The sequence below is a fragment of the Prunus persica genome, chromosome G4 (assembly GCF_000346465.2).
Source record: "Prunus persica cultivar Lovell chromosome G4, Prunus_persica_NCBIv2, whole genome shotgun sequence".
Taxonomy (NCBI): Eukaryota; Viridiplantae; Streptophyta; class Magnoliopsida; order Rosales; family Rosaceae; genus Prunus; species Prunus persica.
This window is the reverse complement of record NC_034012.1, coordinates 2,699,267-2,714,452: the sequence shown is the minus strand read 5'-3', so window position 1 is coordinate 2,714,452 and position 15,186 is coordinate 2,699,267. Positions and strand designations below refer to the sequence as shown.

At 38.7% G+C, this 15,186-nt stretch overlaps 3 protein-coding genes and 1 non-coding gene across 7 annotated transcripts; 2 read left to right on the top strand and 2 right to left on the bottom strand.

Moving 5' to 3' along the window:
• LOC18778236 (glutamate receptor 2.7) lies at positions 532-4,006 on the top strand. Its single transcript, XM_020561397.1, has 5 exons — positions 532-848; positions 947-2,214; positions 2,321-2,627; positions 2,730-3,127; positions 3,214-4,006. The coding sequence occupies exons 1-5, from the start codon at positions 563-565 to the stop codon at positions 3,703-3,705; spliced, it is 2,751 nt and encodes a 916-aa protein (XP_020416986.1). The 5' UTR covers positions 532-562; the 3' UTR covers positions 3,706-4,006.
• TRNAG-GCC lies at positions 4,579-4,649 on the top strand. The gene has a single exon. It is a non-coding gene; the product is annotated as a tRNA-Gly (tRNA).
• On the bottom strand, positions 4,834-8,095 carry LOC18779128 (E3 ubiquitin-protein ligase At1g12760). Its single transcript, XM_007211371.2, has 5 exons — positions 7,047-8,095; positions 6,573-6,692; positions 6,341-6,473; positions 5,650-5,814; positions 4,834-5,341 (listed from the first exon to the last, which is right to left on the bottom strand). The coding sequence occupies exons 1-5, from the start codon at positions 7,592-7,594 to the stop codon at positions 5,165-5,167; spliced, it is 1,143 nt and encodes a 380-aa protein (XP_007211433.1). The 5' UTR covers positions 7,595-8,095; the 3' UTR covers positions 4,834-5,164.
• LOC18778696 (apoptosis inhibitor 5-like protein API5) lies at positions 8,664-14,698 on the bottom strand. Of its 4 annotated transcripts, XR_002271109.1 has the most exons (18): positions 14,577-14,698; positions 14,342-14,450; positions 14,078-14,239; positions 13,551-13,650; positions 13,388-13,453; positions 13,116-13,213; positions 12,960-13,034; positions 12,527-12,676; positions 12,257-12,322; positions 12,082-12,147; positions 11,141-11,251; positions 10,564-10,653; positions 10,370-10,476; positions 9,781-9,895; positions 9,636-9,701; positions 9,446-9,549; positions 9,065-9,326; positions 8,664-8,976 (listed from the first exon to the last, which is right to left on the bottom strand). XR_002271109.1 is itself a non-coding variant. In XM_007212316.2 (17 exons), exons 2-17 carry the CDS (start codon positions 14,426-14,428, stop codon positions 9,131-9,133), a joined length of 1,659 nt encoding a protein of 552 aa, XP_007212378.1. In that variant the 5' UTR covers positions 14,429-14,450; positions 14,577-14,698; the 3' UTR covers positions 8,664-9,130. The 4 variants fall into 4 exon arrangements, 3 of the variants coding, with proteins under 3 accessions (XP_007212378.1, XP_020417142.1, XP_020417143.1); XM_007212316.2 differs by having other exon boundaries at positions 8,664-9,326; XM_020561553.1 differs by having other exon boundaries at positions 8,664-9,326; positions 14,560-14,682.

Sequence of the window (15,186 nt, the reverse complement as noted above, 5' to 3'; positions counted from 1 at the left end):
GAGGCAGAAAAAGGAGACTCAAATGATGTCAATATGGAAGTGTTCTTGTGAGCCAACCGGTCTAGCCAAGTGAAAAAGGGTCTTGACTTGACTTGTAGACCGTGGTCTCAGGTTCGAACTATATCATGGCTCCTTGATAGTAGTGTGTTGGAGAAAACCCTCCCCTTCCTAACTTTGGCAAAAAAAGAAAGTGTTATTGTGATAGAAAAATAATTGAAAATATATATATAGAGGCGTATGCATGTAGCTAGCTTAGAGAAACTTACAAACTCTGGTTCTCTTGATCCCCCCAAGTAAAATTTTGCTTCATAGAAGACCAGGTCATTATTTTGTATGGTATTGCCTCAGTTAACTCTGCCTCCATATTATATTTCTTAATACCAGACCAAGTCAAGATAATAATTCCTCACTGAATTGCCTGGAAATAGCGTGTTTTCTTCCTCTAACACACAATCACAAAATTTCCGTAGCATATATGTGTCCTTGAATAAATCAAAACAGTGTTCTTATATAAACAAGTTGTGTGAAGGTTGTGTCATTTGTTCTACAATATCAAAACGCAATGTCTCTTTCTCTTGCCGCATCTAATACTGTCCAGGGGCTCCGGCTTTTGTTTCCTGCGCTCATCATCTACTTTCTAATCATTCTCTCGTATGGAGTTGGAGCTCAAAACAGTAGCAATGTCACCAACGTTGGAGCAATCATTAACGGTAATTCTCGTATTGGGAAAGAACAGAAAACTGCCATGGAAATTGCAGCTGAAACCTTCAACAACCGTTCGAAGACTCATAAGCTCATCCTTCATTTTCGAAACTCCAGCACAGATCCCTTTCTTGCTGCTTCTGCTGGTAAGTGGTAACTAACCCCATGATGCTATTTATAACCCTATGATATGTAAAAGTACTCATGGAATTTTTCTTTTTATGTTCTGAATTTGTTGCTGCAGCTGAAGAGTTGATAAAGGAAAAGAAAGTAGAAGCCATAGTTGGCATGGAGACTTGGCAGGAAGCAGCTCAGGTAGCTGATCTTGTGGGAAACCTAGCTCAAATTCCAGTGATCTCATTTGCAGCACCCTCTATAACCCCGCCACTAATGCAAAGCCGTTGGCCATTTTTGATACGAATGGCAGCTGACGGTTCTGCTCAAATGAAATGCATTGCAGATATTGTTTCTGCCTACCATTGGAAAAGGGTGGTTGTGATATACGAAGATGATGGGTATGGCGGTGATGTTGGGATGCTAGCTCTTTTATCTGAGGCTCTTCAAGATGTTGGTTCAAAGATTGAGCACCGTTTGGTTCTTCCACAAGTTTCGTCTCTGTCTAATCCGAATTGGGTTGAGCTGGAAGAGCTGTTGAAGCTTCCCACCATGCAGTCTCGGGTATATATTGTGTTCCAGTCATCTTTACCAACAGTGGCTCATCTATTCAGAGTGGCTGAGAAGATGGGACTTGTAGGAAAAGAATCAGCTTGGATAATCACAGAGAGTATCACTAGTTTGTTTGACCCTCATGAAACCTCTGATATATCATCCACCATGAAAGGCACTCTGGGAATCAAGACCTACTATGCCAAAAATACTAATTCTTTTGCCACGTTCCAGAAGCAATTCCAAACAAAGTATCCAGAAGAAGGCAGCCCCGAGCCAGGAATTTACGCTCTTCGAGCATACGATGCTATTAGAATCATTGCACAGGCCATAGGAAGAATGACTAGTAATAACTCTACTAGTCTTCAGCTGTTGTTAAATACATTATTTAGCAATTATACCGGTTTAAGTGGGAAAATGCGGTTCGAAGCAGGTGAGATATTGTACTCTCCGGTACTCAGGATCATAAATATTGTGGATGGGAAGAGATTCAAAGAACTCAACTTTTGGACACCAGATGTTGGTTTCTCATTAGAAGAAACAGGCAAGATCAGAGATGGTGATGCTGGTGGAGTAATTTGGCCCGGTAACCTCACGCATGTCCCCAAAGGCTGGGCAATGCCTACTGCTGCGAAGCCAATGAAAATTGGGGTACCTGGTAAAACATCCTTCAGCAAATTTGTAAAGGTTGATCCGTCCCTGGAAAATTCAGATAAGAAGAAATATGTCGGTTTCTGCATTGCAATTTTCGATATGGTGATAGAGAGATTGAATTATTCATTGCCATATGAATTTGAAGCCTTTGATGGCCTCTATGATGATCTGGTAGAACGAGTCCATAACAAGGTAGCAACCTCATTTGTTTTTCTTTTTTCATTAAGATGACTTGACTAATTTCTATTTGATTTGATTCTGATGACAACGTTGGTATATATGCTTGTATCAACGGAAGGTTTATGACGCTGCGGTTGGCGATATAACAGTACTAGCTGACCGACTGGAGAAAGTGGAGTTCACTCAGCCATACATGGAGTCTGGTTTGTCCATGATAGTTCCAGCAAAACCTGAGAAGTCAACATGGATGTTCATGAAACCTTTCACATGGCAAATGTGGGTGGTGAGTGGGGCCATTTTAATCTACACAATGTTTGTAGTATGGTTCCTGGAGCGCCCATCCAATCCAGAATTTGGTGGCCCATTGAAGAACCAGATTGGCACAGCAACTTGGTTTACCTTCTCCTCTCTGTTCTTTTCTCACAGTAAGTAGAATACCAATTTCCTTACATCTTAGATAGCCAATGATAATCTAAAAGGCTCGTTCAAAATTATAAACCTTGGTTTGGTTTCTTTTGATTTTGCAGGAGAGAAAATTTACAGCAACTTAACTCGACTGGTTGTTGTGGTGTGGCTCTTTGTTGTATTGATCCTAACCTCAAGCTACACTGCTAATCTGTCTTCCATGCTTACCATCCAACGGCTTAAACCAAATGTGACAGATATCGAAATTCTGAAGAGAACCAACTCGAAAATTGGTTGCGATGGGGACTCGTTTGTCATGGACTACCTGCAGACTGTTCTTGGGTTCAAAATAGAGAACATCGTCAAAGTAAGCAGCGAATACAACTACACGAAAGAATTCAAAAGCAAAAACATATCTGCTGCCTTTCTTGAACTCCCATATGCCCAAGTGTTCATGAACGAGTTCTGTGAGGGATATACATCCACGGAGCCTACGTACAGATTTGGAGGCTTGAGCTTTGTGAGTAGTGACCAAATATTTCTTGTGATAGAAGGACCCATCTCTGAAAGTGGAACTAATAAAATTGTTTTTATGTCTCCTTGCAGATATTCCAAAGAGGCTCTCCGATAGCCAGGGATTTCACCAAGGCAATTCTAGAGCTATTGGAGAATGGAGAGCTGAAGAAACTTCAAAATGACTGGTTGACCCCCAATGAGTGTCCAAACAATGTAACTTCCAATGGACCAGAAAGCTTGAGCCTCAACAGTTTTACAGCCCTCTATGTGATATCTGGTGTTACCTCCTCCTTTTGTTTTCTACTATCTCTTGCTGTCTTGGGGAGGAGGTTTCTGCAGCAAGAAGCAGACCAAGGCAATGCAAGCCCAAGTCCAAGTGACGAAACTCTTTGGAACAAGACAGTTAGAATAGCAAGATTCTTCTACAGCAGAGAGCTTAATATCCCAACCAGAGCTCCAACTTTTGCTGATTATGCAGAAGAATGGCATTCTCCAATGTGGGATTACTCCACTGCTTCAAATACTCCTGAGCATCCTAGGACCATAAGGCCAACAGAAATCGAATGCGTTCAACAGGGATAAATACAAAGAATGGCATAAAAGATATCTAAAACCAAATCCAATCCGCCTAAACCGACCAATCCGAAAATTTATGGCATTTCGAAGCCAAGTGTTAGATCATACATTTTAGTACATTTGTCACATTTTTCCTAATTGTATACTGCTGATTAATTGCACATAGTTAGACTAATGTTTAGGCATTTGTCTATATATATATATATATTTTTTTTCTATATACAATTGACTAATTCATGAACTCTGTATACAATATAGCTCCTTGAGAGATGAATAAGATACATACACCATACACGTTACATGATGATGACGGTGATGATAATGATGGGATTAGTTGACATTGTTGAAGGCTTTGAATAATTCAATATTCAAAGACAGGTCTAAAAATCTGTCTGCTTACAAAGATAAGTGCATGAAATGGTGGCTCCACAAGAAAGGGAAGTCAAAGAACACTTGGCAGCAGTTGCTGTACCGCAAAAACAAAGCAATCTTTTGTTTGCGAATATAAAAACTGACTTTAGGGCCCAAAAGGAAGAAATGTGGGATTAAATTCTGTCTTGGCCTAGAAGTCTAGAAAACCTTTCAACATAGAGCCACAGTGAAGTGTTTGGCTTTAACTAATTTAGTCAAAGTCCAAATTGTGGAATGATATACTGAATATTTATTCCATTCAAATTGCAATTTAAATTCCTTGGACATCCAATCCTTCTTAATCATTCATGAAACCTTATTAGACACAAATAATATTTTTAATCAGGATTAACACCTTTTGTCTTTATTTATTCAAAATGTCTGTTACTTCTACAAGGCGGAAAGAACAAATGATATCCTTATGACAGAAGAAATAAGAATAAACAGGTAAGACAGATTATCGAACGGGCACCAGTGGTCTAGTGGTAGAATAGTACCCTGCCACGGTACAGACCCGGGTTCGATTCCCGGCTGGTGCAAATTTTTTAGACCTTTTACGTAATTGCCCCTTAATTTGCACTGGTTTTAAAATATTAAAAAAAAAAAATCAAATCAAATATGGTTGGTATACATTCAACTGGCTTAGATGTATCGTGTGGCTTAGATGTATCGTGTCACTTGGATAGCCTGGCCATAGATGGAAGCGAAACTATTTTTGTAAATTTAAGTTAAAAGGGAGGGCTATATTACATTAAAAACTTTTCTTTATTAGATATTACATAAATGCCTTCAACATAAACAACTCAATATACATGCTAACACTTTCTTTTTTTTGGGTCGGAATACATGCTAACACTCTTTTTTTTTTTTTGTCGGAATACATGCTAACACTCTAGGCAGTGAAGATGAAGCAACAACAAAACCGACCATGAAGCCGCATCTGGATTCTCGTGGAATGGAACCCAGCAGCCGGAGAAATCTTCGTGGTGTACACTCTATGTACATAGAAGCAGGACATATAATTTGGTCACAACTGTTACACAGAACTTGCTTTTTATACCTCTTCACTGCCACTTTGGCTGACAGACTTCAAAATGTTGAACTTGCAGAGTGGGCAGGTGGCATTGATCTGTAGCCATTTGTCTATGCAGGTGCAGTGGAAATGGTGATGGCAAGGAAGTTCACGCAGTTCAGTTCCATCATCATAGGCACAAAGGCAGATGCAACATTCCTAAGATTTACCACAACGGTTCACGTTATGAGCACATCTATTCATAGAATTCTCCTTTGTGTAAGGTTACTTGGCAAAGAAAAATTTAAAACCAGTCTAGTGTCCCAGACTTCATACACATGACTTGCAAATGGAAAGGCGAAACCCTGGGACATAGATGGGCAATTGACAGACTCAATTGTCGATCATGTACATGGTATGAATTCCAGGTGGTAATACGATAACTGATTTCACCATGTCACTTAAAGAAAAGAAAAAAGACTATGTTATGAGACTTTTTAGTGTAAAGAATGTATCATGAAACTTACAGCATCCTCTTGGGAGAGAACATGTTCAGTGGGCGTATTAGTATCACATTCAGTCATTATTCCTCCAAAAGATTCTTGGATCTCACCATTAACTTTCTCAAAATCAGATATCGTGCGGAACTTGTACTTTGGCAAATGGTCAATCTCTTCCTTTGTTGCTCCTTCCTGTTCGGAAATAAAACGTGACCAGGACATTAGGCACAGACAAATATTTAACAGCATATAGGTGGAATGAGTAGAAACTCACACAGGTTTGTTGATGAAATTCATTAAAGAACCTAAAAGTGCACTAGTGATGTAAATAGTCCATACACAGAGACCATGTTCAAAATTTGACAAGGAAGAGCGAACTCCCTACAAAAATATCCTCAAATGCATCCAACACGATATCTTAGCATGGCATGTTTAGACCTTATTTCAGAATCCTAGTAACAATTTGACATAATTTTCTATCCAAAAGTTTTTACTGCACAATATAATCTTAATTTGCTGTATACATAGCCTAGAGAAGATCAGTTGCTTTATACTGCAAAATAGTCATGTTGACCAATCAAACTAGAGCTTATGTCCATAATACAAGCAACAAATAACAAATTCATTAGTTTCAAGTGCACCAGAATATCCCTGAATAGTATCAAGCACCTCAGTGTAATATCTGGAATCAACTCAAACATTTCCTATGAGCACCTACCTGATCTGTCACAACATACAAGATAGCAATGATGCAGGGGAGACAGAAGCAAACGGCAATGCCAATGAGAGATGCAACGGCAATGCAGATCACAACAAAAACCACATCCAAAGCAAGAAAAGTGATACAAATCCTGCAAAATAACCCACATTTTATAAGCACAAGATAACAGCATGCACACAAATGGCTTGAAAGAAAACAGATATAAAAGGGCCAGTTAGCTCAAACGAACCAGTACAATTGAGGGGAGTCTCTTATCAAACTTTCACCACCAGCAGTCACCCAGTAGAACCCAAGGATCCACCAGATGAACGAAAACACCGTATTTGCTGACTCCAAATGTTTTGCAACACTGCCACATCAAACAGTCAGAAGATTCTTCCATACATACACATACACCATGAGCTAGAATACTACAAAAGGATTGTTGCTCTACTCCTCAAGCTCGGTCACAATCTTTATTTGAGAAATGGAGGCTCAAATCCAACCCAAAAACTCAAAATTATTCAAAATATACATCTTTTGCCCAAAAACAATATTGCAACAGCTAAATTACAACAAACAGTAACTGTAAGACGTAAGAGTTAAGACCCCGTTCAAATTTTGATAAAAACAGAAATGAAAAGTGAGTTTTTGTATAAGCCTCTCTCAGAAGCGAAACCCAAAAATTAAAACTTTTAAAACATTATAAGAAAAAGAAAAAGACCTGGTGCCAGCATAGTCCACGCTCTGTTCAATTCCATAGTCCTCACCATCATCACTCCCAGACCCAGAAGAATTTTCCCAACGAGGACTCTCTTCCGCCACCGCAACATCACCCACGCGCCTCCGCCGCGTGCACTCCACGCCTACGCAGGCCATGTGGACCAGGCACTGAAAGGCGTATCCAACAATCCAAGTCCTCAAAGGCACCAAGGGGCTCTCTTCACGGCTCAGCCACAGCACCCCAATGGCAATCCCCAGAAGCCCAGCGTTCCACAAGAGGTCCAATACGATAATGGGCCGCGAGTAGGCCCAGTCGGTTTGTCGCTCCTCCAGCTGCTCCGCCGCTGCCTCGCGGACTCGGACCGACGGCTCGCGCAGCATCATACGGCGGCTGCTGGCTCGCCGTAGGAAGCGAGCTGCTCCGCGGAGAGGCCTCGGCGGGCGCCGGATGAGCCGCCGGCTCCGCACGAGGTTGTCGGCGATCGAGTGGCTTAGAAGTGGTGATGCGGCATCGGAGGAAGATGGGGGTTGGAGGTTTGAGCCCAACATCTTTTTCTTTTTGTGTTTTGAATTATTGTTTGAAAAGCTAATTGCTTTGGGGTTTGTACATTTGATTTGGATGAAGTAAAGATGGGTTGATTTGGGTCTGAAAGGATTCGAATTTTGGGTTTGAGAGTGGGGATTGAAAGGGTGAGATTTCAGGGATGGTTTGATGAGAGAATTGGAAGAGAAAATTTGGCGAAGTTTGGATCGTCGTGAAGAAGAAGAAGCACTGGAGGCCTACTTATGACGACGGAGTTGACATACCCGCGGGATAAACGAAGCGTGTTTGTTTTATTTCTTTTTTGTAAATAGGAAAAGATAAAAGAATTATTTATTTGTTTTCTTAATCAAGGTTCCAATAAACAAACAAAAATGAAAAGAAAGACAAAAGAGGTAGAGAAAATCAAAGGTTTAATGATTCATGGACATGAGGCTCTGATGAAGATGATTAAGTCATAATGACAATTAACATTTCTTTAATCAGTACGAAAAGCCGGTCCACAATTTCTTTTCCACATAGGACATAACCCTTTAAGCTTTACCAAGTTTAGAGTTTGAATTTTTAATACAGAAATTCCAACAACGTACCCACAAACCATCCAAAACGTGTTATGAATCCATCACTTATTTATTTTTTGACACAAGCAATATTGGAACACAAGAGCTAGAGTGTTATGAATCCATCACAATTTTTATACATGTACTTTGTATTGTAAACATAATTTACCGAATGCTATGGTAGAAGAACCCCCTTTCTTAGTTTACAAACTTTAAGCGGCATGGCATATGACGTTCTCCTCAAATTTCTTTCATTCCAAGTTTCCAACATTTTCATTCCATCCACACTACTGCCAAAAACACATTCAAAAGCAAAAGGGACGGCCATGGCCAAATGCTACCAAAAAGTTCCTGCCAAGTAGATTAAACCCGTCCTTAATTCCTAAACATGAGACCCCAGCTGCCAGGATTGAAACTTCAAAGTTAAGATGCAACCAGGCCCGCCCATTTGGCCTTTACCACTTTCTGTCCCCTATCGGTTAAGGACCGTTGATAAATAACGTGCAACAGTACGAGGTTTTGCAACAGTTAGGGGTCTTTGATTAAAAATACAGATGAGAAAAAAAGCAATATCTATCAGTCTAAGGTCTCTGTCATAATCTGAAAGCCATAATAACAAAGTGATACACTGATTATCAGTATTATAAGTATTCCCCTGAAGGCAATCTTCACTGGAACAAACACAACATGGATGCACTTAAAAGTATGGACAGATTCCTGGAATGGTCCCGGGCTACTGCATAATTTTTTTCTTAGGGGATTGACAACTCAGAGGCACTAATCCGGTAGCCGTTCTTCTTGGACAGGGCTCCAGAGGAACACAATAAGTACTGTTAATCCACAATGAATCTATAACTAATCAGCTTCCTCAATGAAACAAAACTTGTTCCTAAGAGAAGAATTCAATACATCACGTACTCATATATGTATTCCTGTGGAGCATCTCTCACCATCCTGATTTCCAAGAATTTTCACACTGCGAAGCTACCTGTAACCCCTTCCCCTTCCACGTCCACCCCACCCCCTGCCTCTGCTCCTTCCCCCACCCCCGCTTCTTCCACCATGAGATAAACCTTCAAATGCTCTATTGACAAGCTGATTTTGTAAACCGCCACCTCCACGGCCTTTCTTTGAAGTCATATTCCCAGGTCCATTGGCAGGATTAGCAGGTCGTTTTGTTCTGCACCATTACGTGTAAACAAAATAAAACTGGATCTTTTCAAGTATGCATAATTTCATTAGGATAAAAAATCTTGTTTCCACAAGCTTATTATATAGGACCAAGAAAATTGATATTACCCTGTGGCAGGTGTGTTAGAGGGCACAACAGGTTTTGTCACTTCTTTCCAAGATAGGTTGATGCTCTTGTCTCCAATAAATGAGGGCGTTTTTGAATGCAGAGTCTACATTTGTTAAGAATCATTTAAAGATTAGTTAAAGCTCATGAATTAATTATTGTGCATTCATAATTCTCAAACAATTCATTCACCTTTGTCATTGCCAATATGTTATTGCAGGTTCGCAACCCAGTTGTAGTATTCTGCTTTTCCGTTTTCTGCACATCATAAAAATATTGTTTTTAAGATCAGAAAAGGTCCACAAGATACTGTGAAATCTAAATAGAATCAACTCACAATGCTATCCTTCGCTTCGTCAGATTTTGCAGCTGCCATAGCTTTGTTCTTTTCAGCCATTCCCTGGGTTAATTTCTTCATGGTGGCCCTAGTTAGCTCCTCAACATAACTCAACCTGCGGCAATCAATCAAAACACTTTCAGTTATAAAGGTGCAGCAACTTGATAATCCTCCATGTAAGATATCAGTAACTTGCATAGCCCCCAAACTTTCAACCACGGGATTCTCCTCAATTGGGGGCAACTACCCTCATCATAAATAATAATAAAAAGACTAAAACTTGCTATTGTGTGGATAGGCTAGGCCTTTTCAATTGAATGCAGTTTCCGTTTGTTCCTTTTTCGGAATAAAAAAGGGTAAGACTGAACCTGAAAACTTGGCCCAATCTTATTGCATGCAAACAGGCATGCCACCCCCTACCACCCCCTCACTCCACAAAACAGAAAAGGACACCCACCAACCAGGAAAAAAAAAAAAACCATAATTCACCACCACCTGAGCTAGGGCCCAATTATATTGGATGCAAAATGACAAAGAAATAATATAAACTATAATAAGCAATAAAAGATAGATGAAGAAGAAAAACCACCTCTCAGTAAATTCCTTATACTGCTCCGAAAAGTCCTCCCCAAGCCTATCTGATGGTTGTCCAGTCACTATCTTGTAACCGCATAGACTGTTAGTAGCATTTGGAACCTATTTCATAAAGCAGTCAAGTAAGCACTACACAATGTTGATTCACAGTAGTATTAACAAGGGAGGTTCATTAGAAGCCAAACAAACCTTGTGAGAAAGATGATGAAATGTGTACAACAAGCATTCTACATAAGTGAAGTTAAACTCCTCTCCAGTCTTTCTCCGAGGCATGTTTTTCTATAAAAGAAAAAAGACATAGATGATAATTATTTTGCGACAAGACAATATACAAAAAATGATTCAGGAAATGGTATTGTTATCCAGCCCTGGAACCCATTAAAAAATTATATTGATACTGCTATCCAAAGAGTGAATGCAAATATATCAATCCTAATCAGTGTTTTTAGAGGCGCAATTGAGGCACACCTGATAGCAAGGCAGCAGAGGATCACCTTGAGGCGCTCTCTGCTAATAATTGGATATTATTCTGAGATTGTTTATTATGGTTGAACTATAACTAATATAAGAGTCCCTATTTTAAATTTATTCTGATCGTAATAATTTGAATCCCAAAAGGCTTGTGCCTTGTCTTTCGGGTAATAAAATGCCTTGTGGTATGCATGGTTTTGAAAACATTGATTCCAATTGTGGAGAGTGGTCTAAAGGTTGGATCTTCACACTACATAGTCCATTTCCTAATAATTGTGAGTATATGGAATGGTACCTTTAACAGCTGAACAACAGAAGGAAGAATCTGACGTGAATCTTGTGGAGTTGTGTAAGGTGAAACTTCTGCAAGGGCTTTGAGCAAATCTAGCCTTCGTTCGTCAGGAAGCTGACAGATAAAATATTGTTTGAATAAATATATTTTACAAGGTTTCCCATTTGAACAAAACACCATAAAGACAGCATCATCATCATCAAAGAAATATTGCCAAATATTCTAGTAAAGATACTATTAACATTGAGATGTATTTTCACTTTTTTTTTTTATATCACTAAAATGCTAGCAAGTACCGTATTCCCATGTAATTTTCCTAATGCTATTTTCCCTAACGTCCCTTGATTTCATATCAGAATCTAGTCATCATTTCTCAGGGTCCTTGTAACTAGTATAGACGAGTAAGAAGACAGCATGACTACTTATAGACCTATTAAAATTCTCGCATAATATGGACAATAAAGGAATTAACTATTTGGTCTAAACGCTACTTAAGCTATTGAGTATTTGATTCAAGAAAAAGTAAAATAAAAGATGACAAAACAAGATTAGAAGACCAATGCCAGTTCTTCCCCACTTCTTTTGTTTTTCTAACGCGAGTAATACAAGCTCTCATTCTTATACCTAGTTGATGGAAAAACATAATCACTAGTAAATATGATATATCATCCCAAATTCTGATAACAAATTTATTTATTCATTTTGGGTAAGAGATAACACATTTCACACATAAATCAATAAAGTCAGAGAAATAGTTATTCTATCCCAAATTTCAATTATACATATACCACTTTTTTTAAGGCTGTCCTTACTCAATTTTATTTGGGGCAATACTGACTCAATTTATGAAAACAAGAATATAGAAATAACACTCTCTAAATTACCAAGAAACTTGGCGCCCATACTGGAAGAGTATACCAGAACATTAAAAGTATAGATGTTACCTTATCTGAAACAGGAAGGATGTGTTTGTTCAAATAGTTGAGGAATTTGCTGCTTGACGCACCCCTCTGTACAAACAAAATAATATGAATAAACAGGGCTGACACTTGATTGCCAAAAAAAAAAAATTGCACAGCAAAATTGCAAGGAATAAGGCTATAATATGAGAGGGCATACCACAACAAATGGCAGAGCCATGAACAAGCAAGATATCAACCTGTCAATATGATCTGCATCCGAAACCTGCATTCCAACCATTTCGCAGAAAAGTTATTAAAAGCACCATAGTGATTAAAAATAATATATTTGATACCCACCTACATTCTTAAGCAGTAATATCACAAAGGAATAATTCCATATTCATTTCCAGCATATTTTGCATAGTATACTTGCTCAAAGCTGCTATTTAATTATCCTTAAAATCAACACAATAAATCAAACACTTACATTGAATTGGGCATCTAAATCAGCTTGTCCTTCAATAATACCAATTAGTTCTTTCATGCGTTCAGGAGGAGCTTTCTCCCCAAATATGCTCAAACTTTTTAAGAAGTCCATAAACATTCTAAATTCTGCCCCAGTTACATCTTCTAAACTCTGCAATTGGACTCAATCATATTAGTGATACATCTTGCTACCTTACAACAGAATAGTAAAATAAAATTGAAGAGATCATAACTTCCAAAAGTTTTTTTAAAACTAACTGTAGCATGAGGGGAAGAGGACCGCATATCAATCAACGACAGAGGTAACAAAGCAATGCAGAAGACTAGCAGAGCATACCACACTCCAAAAGAATACTTATAGAGGTGCTTTAAGGACGGGTTTAAGCCTCTAAACATACACATGAAAACAGTTGAAATATCACTTATAACCACACCTTTTTTATCAAGTCAGTAATATGCCTTTCCATTTCCTCCTGAGGCTTCAAAAGTTCAGATTTAATTGAAAACACCTGCAACGGCAATCATTCTCCAGTTATGATAAAGAGAGTCATGATAATAACCGTATTGGGGATTACACATAATGGTTTTACCTTCTCTCGAATAAAGGTTAAAACCTTCTCACGAATAAACTCATCTGTGCTTGGTTCATCAACACTCCCAATGTGCTTGAATAAGGCTGTCAAAGAAACTACACATACAAGAAGATAATGTATATTATGAAAGAGTTAGATTTTACATGGATCCGACATGTATCAGGTGCTGAAATGAAAGTTAGAAAGAATATAGCTTATACCAAAATCCTTCCATAAAATAATCTGTAATCTTAATCACAGCCTTTCAGTTTATAAGTCCGCACATTTACCTTTCACATCTTGCCTCAAAAGGGACATAAGTGCTTTATGCACAGCATCACGCTCCACAAATTCCTCTAAAAACATCAACAAATCCCAACATCAGACTCATATAACACAATCAATAGACTCCCAAAATCAGAATCGCAAAAACAATGACAAATAATAATTTACCAGCGGCAAGGAGTTGCACAAGAATGTCTACAATTTTTGCAATCTGCTCAGGTGTATCCTTGCAGAAAAGGGGAAGGCCCCGAATAGCTTGAACTCGAACCTGCACATTTCATAAATGATGAAAATTAAAACTTTGAGCCGAGTAACAAAACCCCCAGACAAGAATAACATACAGCTACCGCTGTACATTGCTTTGACTATGTCAAATCAAACTAAACAATTTTGTATACGAATCAATTTTTATTTTAGAAAAAATCCCTCAATTTTCCAGTTACCAAATATAGCATAAGATGCAATAAATGCATAGACCTCCAGTTACTGGATCTAATCCTCCACGAAAAGTAAGAAATGCCTCATATTTTCCGAAATCTTCCTACTCAAACAAGAAGTCCTATAGTTTACAACTCTTCTCTATATGGTAATTCAACCTATTGCTCTGCATCCCCTTATTATTTACTATGAAGAGAAGAATCCAAATGATTGAACTACACATGTATTTATGAATGGGTATACAAATATGAACTGACCCCGAGCTCTTCTTCTTCAATCAAATCAATGTGGGTATAGATGGCAGACTCCGAAAGGTCGGGGAAGAACTTGAAGAACCTAGGAATAAGCTGCGCAGCCAACTGTTTGGCCTTGATGCTCGTCTTGGCCGCATCAATAATCCCCTGGTAATCAGCCACATTCTGAAAGGACAAAGAAAAATCCCAAACTATTAAAACCCAAAACCCTAAAAATAAAATTTCGACAAAAAAAAAACCCCAAATATGAGAGAATGGGCGGGGGACCTGGGACTTGTCCTTGGACTCATTGAGTCGCTCGCCGAACTCGTAGAGCTTCTCGATGTTCTTGGCCTCGTCGGAGGGGTCTGTCATTGGGGCTCTTCTGGCTCTGAAGCTGAGCGAAATTTGGAACAAAAAATTGAATTATTATTATACAAAGGTATTCGAAAATATTTCATAGTTATTATTTTTGGAAATTGAAACTAGGGTTTCGGTGGGCGTACAGGTTTTATTTACTTACAGGCTTTTTGGCTTTAGGAGTGTGAAGGAGTGAGAGAGAGAGAGAGAGAGAGTTACTGAAGAAGAAGAAGAAGCCGAGAGAGGGTTTGATCGGCAAGATAAAAAGCGGAAGCTTCTCTGCGGATACGCCTTTACTTTATCATGTCTTCTTTAACGACGACGTGTCGTCGGACCTTTGGGCTTTGTCTGAAGTCTTTACCAAGAAACCGAGACACGTTTCTCTTCGACTTTAAAACCCACCGTGTTTGGGCTCGTCAATGAGGATCCAGTAAAGATAATTATATTACATCTGTTAGTAATGAAAATGATCCAATAATTCAACAAATATTCCACAAACGATCGTGTCAATTTATTACATGATGACTATCAAATTATTGCAACAAGAAAGTCAGTCATGATATGAATTTATCATATAATAGATGCCTTAATGTTAGGAATGCACTAGATTGGATGAGATAAATTCAATAACATTTAACATTTGGCATAACATATGATTACAATTTACAAAGTTGGATTAATTAATCAATGCTATTTTTGGTTGGATTTTGGTATTCCGAATTCTATCTTGGACGCCAGGATCCGGGATTGCATTGTTGTTAAGGGATTGAATT

Coding starts and splice junctions, on each gene's coding strand:
- LOC18778696 (XM_007212316.2), bottom strand. CDS start 14,428: ATGACAGACCCCTCCGACGAGGCCAAGAACATCGAGAAGCTCTACGAG. Junction 10,654..11,140: donor CTGTTGTTCAGCTGTTAAAG/GTACCATTCCAT, acceptor TTTCTTTTATAG/AAAAACATGCCTCGGAGAAA. Junction 9,896..10,369: donor TATAAGGAATTTACTGAGAG/GTGGTTTTTCTT, acceptor TGATTGCCGCAG/GTTGAGTTATGTTGAGGAGC.
- LOC18778236 (XM_020561397.1), top strand. CDS start 563: ATGTCTCTTTCTCTTGCCGCATCTAATACTGTCCAGGGGCTCCGGCTT. Junction 849..946: donor CTTTCTTGCTGCTTCTGCTG/GTAAGTGGTAAC, acceptor TTGTTGCTGCAG/CTGAAGAGTTGATAAAGGAA. Junction 2,215..2,320: donor TAGAACGAGTCCATAACAAG/GTAGCAACCTCA, acceptor TATCAACGGAAG/GTTTATGACGCTGCGGTTGG.
- LOC18779128 (XM_007211371.2), bottom strand. CDS start 7,594: ATGTTGGGCTCAAACCTCCAACCCCCATCTTCCTCCGATGCCGCATCA. Junction 6,693..7,046: donor GTGGACTATGCTGGCACCAG/GTCTTTTTCTTT, acceptor TTGATGTGGCAG/TGTTGCAAAACATTTGGAGT. Junction 6,474..6,572: donor GACTCCCCTCAATTGTACTG/GTTCGTTTGAGC, acceptor GTTATTTTGCAG/GATTTGTATCACTTTTCTTG.